The sequence below is a fragment of the Lasioglossum baleicum genome, chromosome 4, assembly GCF_051020765.1.
Source record: "Lasioglossum baleicum chromosome 4, iyLasBale1, whole genome shotgun sequence".
Lineage (NCBI taxonomy): Eukaryota > Metazoa > Arthropoda > Insecta > Hymenoptera > Halictidae > Lasioglossum > Lasioglossum baleicum.
The window spans coordinates 5,998,131-6,006,574 of NC_134932.1; the positions used below are offsets into that span (position 1 = coordinate 5,998,131).

The following is an 8,444-nucleotide window of genomic DNA, read 5'->3' on the forward strand; positions in this document are numbered from 1 at the left end:
ATCGAGACATTTGAAAAAAGAACATGCAAGTAGCTCTCGCCGAATTATTTATTTTCCACGGGACACGGCTCTAACAGTGTACAAACGGATGACTACCGATTTTTTCCACGGTCTCGTGGCCTATTAAGCAATCTCTCGATCGTCGAATATCTTACGGATTGCACGAGCCGAGATCTTGAGAGATTCTAAACGCCCTCGACGAAAATGTCAAGGCGAGGTGGAGCACCGTGGATAATTTGATCCCGTGGAACAGTGGACTGAGAAATGGAAGAAACCCGAGGAGACCTTCAGTTGACTTCTATAATAATGAATATTTATCGCTAATTCAGATTGATCGTTGGGTACAGCAAGGAAGCAAAATATCCCTCCAGATGCATTCCATTCGAATTTCATTTCTGGTTTTATTATACAATAATTGCATGATTACATCATTCATTAATCCAGGCAAGATTAAGAAAAACACTTCGCAAGCCCACAGTTGCAAAATATTACAAAGTTTACGAAAAATCACTTTTATTTTAAGGCAGATATTATTTTTTCACCCTCATACGTTCCTCGGAGTGGAAATTCACCCATTTTCTTTCGTTACAACAAACTACTTTAGCATTGTTATTTTCTTTCTGTGTTATAAGATATATTTCTTTGAAATATGATATTAAAAATTAAACATAATTTGTCGATGTAAGCTATAAATCAAGAAGTCTTAGGATCTTTAGTGCAATTATTTCCGAGGACTGTACGAGAGTTAAGACAACCATCTGAAATAAATAGCTTAATCTCGAGATTCAGTCTTTTCAGGTCCATCTTTTCCGAAAGGTTATTTTCACTTTAAGTTTTGGCCACAGTCTCGGCGAATCGTTTGAATCCTTCAATGGTATCGAGGTCCTTCGCAGCATCATCGCTCTTGGTCTCGTTTAAGGTTGTCGTCTCAGGCAACACAGTGGTAATTTTCTCATTTTCACTTTCCGTAGTAGTGGTGCCTACGAGTTTCAGTGCCTCGTACTCATATTTCTCAGTGCTTGCATAGTCTTCTTCGACGCTCGATTTATGATTGGGCGGCACCGTGGCTGGTTCTTTTAGATTGTTGGCATTCATCACCGACGAGTCCTTTTTCTTCACGTCGGTACCGTCAAGGACAGTTTCCTGATAACGCGACGAGGCAAAGCCGGCCGGACTTTCGTTCTCCATAAACTTCGATCGCTCCACTGCCAAGTGTTTAGCGATCGTCTCTAAAGGTGTCCACACTTTGTCTACAAACTGCTGTCGGTCTTCCGTGCCCATCGATTGCGACCGGTGAATTATGTCATGTCTGAAAAATGAAAGTTACACGGTGAATACGTCAATTTATTAATCCGGGGAGCCATATTTCTTCTGAATGCAATGCTATTTCGATTAAAAATGTACCCAAGACCTTTTTTTATAGAATCAGTAATTTTCAGTGACGGTACGTCTCCAAAATCGAATGCGCATATTTGCATCACATTATTACAGCCATTCCCAATATGTCTTTCCGAGAATATATTCTTTCTCCCACTTTTTAAAATCTTTTTTAATTTTTGAAGCATAAAGAGTACCTTATGAATATTGCATTTATTGATGGTTTGATAATTTTATTACTAGTGAAAAGGCCAAGAATGCTCGAGCATACGCCGTCAAATAAAAATCATAAACTAGCTATAAAACGGTAGATAGCTTTTTTACTATCTTTTTCTTTTATGTCGTAATTACTAAGATGACATTTTTATGCATTTATGGCACGTGGCAATTTGCATATGGCACTCGCCTTAGGGTAATGAGTCGATCTCGTGGTGATCTACGACTCATAACTAAACTAATGAATACAATAGTAGACGGCGAATAAAATATATTCGCCCATCCAACACTTGAACTATATGGTTGAAAGATAGCGACGAGATCAGTGTTCTGTGAAATAAAAATTCTTCTTCGCGCGAAGTTCCATTATCGGCGACTTTAGGGTCGCTTCTCCGCCATTTTTACGTTCTTTACGACGCATAATTCCCGTATAACGCAGAACAGCGTTTTCCACGGTCGCGGATGAGGCAGGTATGCGTCCTGTGAAGCAACTGGGTCATCGGAAAGAATTTACGACGGACCTTTTTCCGAGCGGGTTCATACGAATTTAGTCAGTGACATTTCACGTGGTCGTCGTTAACGAGCGAAGGAACGCCGGTTTCGTTCGATTTTCAGATTTCTTTTTTTACCGAATCGACAGGCGATCGTGCAGAGTCGCTGCTCGTTCGGTGAAAGTCTGCAGGGCTTTGTCGATCTTCCTGATGATTTTGCAGATAAATCTATCGTCCCCGCGAGCGGCATTGTAAACGATTCCACGATTTACAGGCTGATACGCGACGAGAGGTCGCCGATTTCCGAATCGGGAATAAATCCTAGGACGGTGCCGTTCTCGTAGTTATGTAACCGAAACTAGGGGAGACATCAATACCGAGGCATCCTTCGGATAGTGTGGGTGGCGTATTTGCATAATTTTAAACGTTTTGCATAAACCTCCAGACTGGAAACCCGTGGATATCATTTGCAGAATAATTTACATTCCACGATAATTTTATGTAATTTGATGTAAGTAGAAGTATCCCCCCGATAGATCGGCGTTGTCCATGTTTGTTTAACCCGTTGGCTTATGATTGCTTTCGTAACCTCGCTCGTCAGGCATAGTTAATCGTTAACAATTCACTGGAAGTAAAAGGAATTCTGTGTTCGTCGAACGGTTACGTTTACTTTGTAGATAATAAAACGATCATATTTTATTTCTACTCGGGAGAAGAGACTCTAGAGAGACTTTGGTGTGCTTGAAAGCTTCGGGTCTCTCGCAGGACTTTACAAAGCGAGGTCTTATAAATAATGGATCGACATAACAGACGCTTGTTTCGATCAAAGCGGATTCTGTACACTTCGAGACTTCGAAATTAAATGAATTCTGAAATCTTAACTAGCTGTTTAGAAATGAAAAATATCAATTAAATATTCCTATAGGGTGTAACACTAAATTTTGACAGAAGTTCGTTTCCAAAATTAGCATCTCCATATAAGGGCAGCACAGTGGGACCTTTCGTCCAAATCGGAGACAAAATCAAAGAACTTTCGATAGAAATGAGGTAGAGCGATGAAATTTTGTTTAAATTAAAGCTGAAACTTTGCAAAATATGCGAAAAATAGGGAGATTATGATACGAACGTTTTTTAACCTTGAGAAAATTCGTTAAACATGTAGAATATCAAGAAATCGATTTTTCAATATCCTCAGGTCGTAGAAAAATTTTCGGACCAGATTTGAAATCAGCGTGAAAAAATCTACGGGAAATGAAGTACAGGATGTTCAAAAAAAATTTTTCCGCGCGTGGTATTGGAAAAACCACAATTTTCTTGAAATTGTGCAAGTTTAACGAATTTTCTCAAAGTTAAAAAACGTTCTTACCATAATCTCCCTATTTTTCCCATATTCTGCAAAGTTTCAGCTTTAATTTGAAAAAAATTTCATCGCTCTACCTCATTTCTATCGAAAGTTCTTTAATTTTGTCTCCGATTTGGTCGAAAGGTGGCACTGTGGGCCGTTCCCGAGCGTTGCCTAATGCTTGTCGAAATAAATTTTTCTCCGGTTACCTGGTCATTCTGTTCTTCTTTTTCGGGTACAAATTCAAATGGAATATCATCTGCTGCCTTTCCTCTTCGTCGGTCATTGGCTGGTTAGGCAACGCTAGCATTGGCTGCGGGATCGGGGCATAGAACTTCGGCCCTCTGTTCGGCTGAATCGGTCGCCTGATGTCGTAATCGTCCGATGGGACTTGTTTCGGTCTGGTATTCTTCTTGTTCTGGTCTATAACGTCAGTGATCGGGTAAATGTCCAGCATCACGCTGAACGGCTTCGGCTTGCGTCGCTTCGGGAGATTGTAGGCAGCTGCATTTTCATATTGCGAGTCTACCGTTGACACAGGCTGTGCCACATAGTTCACGGGTCTGCCATAAGCATCGTAGTATGGATTGTACCTCTGCAAGCCCGTTGGAGCGAACCTGGAAGGGTTCGTCCACTTTCAATTAACGATCCATGTGATGTTTTTAACACTTTACCTACCGGAAGCCTATTAATAAGCTTTGAAATAGTTGTGCTGTACCAAAAGAAAGCATAGAAATTTTCTTTTACTGTTAGATGACGTTATTGAGGATGACTTGTTAGTTCACAACGAAAATTGCTGTTGCTATTGAAGGTTCCATTAGAAAGTGTTTAGCCGTGTACCATAGATTTTTCAAAATTATGCAATAATCACCGGTCGGTAATGTGTTAACAAGGAAAATCTGACTAACTTCGACGAAAAATCATACATTTATATAAATTCGAGGATTTATACAGACCTAACGTTGGACGTAGCCAAGAGATTAACATCTCCTGGATGTTTCGGCTTGTACTGATAAAACGGATCCTCGTTCGAATAACCATCATCTTCTTCAGATCTATCGCTGTTTGACATCATCTCACCCATATCAGATGGCATGTCATACTTTTTTGGATTCACATAAACTCCGGTGAATTTAATACCTCTGTTCGGCAGCTCAACATCGTTTGTCAGGTATTTAATGATGTCTTGGATGCTCCTGGACGCATACGGATACCTGTACTGAGTCAATTGAGGATACTTCAGCCGTTTGAAAGCTGTTGGTTGGTTTGACTTCAGTTCCCAGTGGAACGGAGTTGGACGACTTTCTTCGGAGGTCTCATCGTCATCCGTTGAACCCGGGTACCTGGGCCTGTGTAAATATTAATTAACATTGGTGATGCATCGTTTCTTCAATAAATTAATGGAGGTGTGCAAAGATTTCTACAATTCGTCTCCAATGAAACATTAAATTCTTTAGATAAAGCATTCATGTTTGACGAAATAAATCCTACGTCTTCTTTTCTGCATATTATGCAACCCAGTACACAATTTATGAATAAACGATCGAAGCCGAAACTGATTTCAGCGATTATTATGTAAAAACACGTTCTTCCTCATTTTGAAGAAAATATTGCTTTATAAATTATCAAAACGTCTTTCGCATACTTTAAACACAGGAAATTATGCGTATGGCAACTATCATTTAAATAACATGTGGGATGTCGCAACAATTTAAATAACGATCTCGTTGATTTATGGATCGTATAATCGTTTAGAGATCGAGAGAAGATCGTGAACACTTTATCATACCTTTGTCTCACGCGATAAACGGCAGCATGATTGTCAAACAACTGCTTGCCCTCCACGGGTGACTCCTCGCCGCTCCTTTCCACGGACTTCAGCACTCTTTTCCGTAATTTGTAGTTGTTCAGATTCTGAGATCTCAGCTCGGCGCCGAATACCTTATTATTATCTGCGCCGGTGGCGTAAGGAAAAATGTTCTCGGTGTTCCCATCGTCGCCCGATCGATCCTGAATGTAAACAGGATCGTTCGCGGAATAATTAGTCTCCGACGCGTAGGTCGAGTTGAAGAACTTCTTCGTGCTGTTCGCCGTCGGTTTCTTCAACGGATGCTGCAATATGTGCATATGCTTCGATTCTTGGTTGACTTTACTGTTCGCAGCTGTGGCCGATGAGAAGTCGTATAAAAATATGCCGACCTGCAATTGAAAAGCACGAACGGTTAATTTGGGTCAATTGTTTCCACAGGCGAAGGTAACATTGAAAATTTGCATGTGCTGGAACACTGAGCACATTAAAATAATACTAATATGCTCTCTCTAATTAAAGCATCCGGATATTATGATTACATCTCGTTTTTATAGCTACATATTACGAGTAGAAAATCTCCTGCTGCGGAAAACATAATTTTAACACATTCGCACCGTATGACCCATATTTGCAACTTTTGTCTTAAAATGAATGGAAAACAACTAATTTGTACAAAGATTATTAAGGGAAGCAACTTCCCTTTCTTGTAATTGATACAGACAATTTTTATTTTGAGAGGTAGACATATTACATATGTTTCTTCTATCGATCGTATTTGCTGATAATACATTTTTAAATGCATGTACGACGCACGCAACACACGTGTCGCACATTTATCATAACTTTATTTTCCCCAAATCAAGCGAGTGTGTCTTTATGAACAATTTTTCATACAATCAATCATTTAATATTTCTGTTTTTTCCAAAATTACAACATATTTAATTTACAGACGCGATTCAAATAAATCTTGAAAAAGATCCAAACTGGGATCGAAACGTTGATTTTGTTTGACAATTAGCAAAGTTGCTTTATAATTCGTAATAAACGATCAAACCGTTGCGCCGAAAACATTTAAAAATTTATTAGTAGACATATTACAGTTGGTTTAAAAGTTCCTTCGCAATAACGTAACTTTGCAAGGTGTTGCGAATTCGCCGAGCATTGTGTCGGAAATGACCCCGTGCGAAACTATTAATAATAATGATCCCTAATTGATGAAAATTGTGCGAATGTTTGTGACGACTTCGTTTTCGTTTGTTTGTCGGTTTCTAATGTGATTGACGTCATCGCCGCGAGAACGAGAATTAATTCGTGTCAAAACACAGTTAACGCCCTATATGTGAAGCACGCAGAAATCGTCTTTGACGCTTGGCTCGCCATGCATGGAAGGGTTACGCGGAGATTTGCGGTGAAATTGTGATTTTTAACATCGCCGCGGTGTGCCTGTTACATTAATCATGGGAGAAAACTCGGCGAGATGTAATTGCGCCCATTGTTCTCCGCAATGGCGCCTCGTTAAGACACAAAGGGACGAAAGCTTTACTTTTTAACGAAATCATCACCATTGTCAAACCGAGCATCGCCGTTTACCTGGTTTCACATTCTGTATGCGATAATTGCACTGCAAACATGCAACTTATCTCCCATTTTGTGAATCATTCCTCGCGACCCCCCATCGTAAATTAAATACACTACGTCGATATGAGATGCTTAGTCTCTTAAAGTTATTCAACTTATTTCGTTTAATGGTTTGTATTATTTCTATGTGGATCTAACGAATTCAGAGTTATCTAGATCAACTTTCGAGCAATTAAAAATTCGCTTCGTGTTGCCCTAATTGAATTACCCCGTCGGCGGAGTCTCCATTAATCATTAATTACACGCGGAATTTCTATTTACGTCATAGTGTGTTAATTATGGATTTATCGACCCCTGATGAGTGCACGTTAAATCGTGCAATCATATGAACACGGATAACGTTTAGACACGATCCGACGCAGTGAACTGTTAATGAGCGATGGATAATGATCCTCCATCACGCCGAGGAAGTCGTTGAACCGGATGGGTGTAGCAACGGGAAGAATGCGATATGTACCGTGATTTCCGAGATCAATAGATTGTGTAATACTCGTAATTCCAGAAACTGGCCCTCGTTATTGCAGTTAGCGCGGTTTATTGACAAGTGTTGTGCAAGCATTAAGCGAACTTGTAATTGTTCAAAGAATCTTTTAGAAAAATCTTCTCTTATTAATTTATTCAATTACAGTTATAACTCCAATTTTGATTTGTTCAATGGAATAATTATATAAAAAAATTAGGATCGAAACTAATGTGAAATAAATTGCTGCTAGTAATTTGTGGATCGTAAATGATTAATAACTAAGTTGCTATATTTAATGAATGACAGTCTCTACAGCCTGTATATTGTAACAATAATTTTAATCAAGATTTCCATAAGAGACAATAACGATAATAATTTCCGTGATTTGCCTACCGTATTCAATTAAGATTGCATAATATCAGTGCGCATACTCACCAATACCACTGCAACCACCACCATAACTCCAATCGCGAATTTCCTTGTAATGATACCGTAACGGCTCCTAGTATCTCGATCACTGTGATCAGAATAAAGTCCAAGCTGTGATATACTAATCGCAGTTCTTCGTTCCGTTTCAAGCATGTCCTTTCGCGGAATCTCTCGATTCGTATCCTCCGTAACCATTCATTGGCGATGTCTAAAGTACTCGAACCGACCAACCGTGCACTCGAAGAACTACTTGCGAAAAAGTGGGAATTCCGTTGCAATCAACATCGAAGAAACTGCCGAAATGTCCCGCAATCTTCACGGATAGCTACTGTGTGCACCGAATAATGAGAATTCAATCGACGGCGGTGAACATCTCGCGCGAAATTTACTCGTAACGATCACGATTTACCGAAAACGATCATCGTCGATCGCGAAGACTATTAGCCGATAGTTTAATTGATTTTCAACTAACGAAGAAATCGTTTCGCGGCTTCTGTTTCGCAAGAACGCCGTATTCTTCCGAAGCTCCATATGCAACTAACGAGCTCTCATTTCGCGCTACGGAGTTTTCACTGGTGATTCTATCACGAGGCTAGAAAATTTCTTTGTACGTGGGGGAGGCTCGTTATGGTAGTAGGAGCCGGGTTATGGGCTACTTGCTACGCCATGAGGATCGA

The 8,444-nt window shown here is 39.8% G+C and overlaps 1 protein-coding gene across 1 annotated transcript; it reads right to left on the minus strand.

The window, feature by feature from the left end:
- Window positions 1-251: 251 nt before the first annotated feature.
- LOC143207748 (uncharacterized) lies at window positions 252-8,327 on the minus strand. Its single transcript, XM_076421521.1, has 5 exons — window positions 7,774-8,327; window positions 5,216-5,625; window positions 4,383-4,775; window positions 3,636-4,043; window positions 252-1,309 (listed from the first exon to the last, which is right to left on the minus strand). The coding sequence occupies exons 1-5, from the start codon at window positions 7,960-7,962 to the stop codon at window positions 829-831; spliced, it is 1,881 nt and encodes a 626-aa protein (XP_076277636.1). The 5' UTR covers window positions 7,963-8,327; the 3' UTR covers window positions 252-828.
- Between the last annotated feature and the right edge of the window lie 117 nt (window positions 8,328-8,444).

Bases quoted from the DNA above. Each gene is read 5' to 3' on its own strand.
- LOC143207748 (XM_076421521.1), bottom strand. From the start codon at position 7,962: ATGGTTACGGAGGATACGAATCGAGAGATTCCGCGAAAGGACATGCTT. The intron at 5,626-7,773 runs GTGAGTATGCGC...TTTCAATTGCAG, and splicing joins TGGTGGTTGCAGTGGTATTG to GTCGGCATATTTTTATACGA. The intron at 4,776-5,215 runs GTATGATAAAGT...ATATTTACACAG, and splicing joins GTTTATCGCGTGAGACAAAG to GCCCAGGTACCCGGGTTCAA.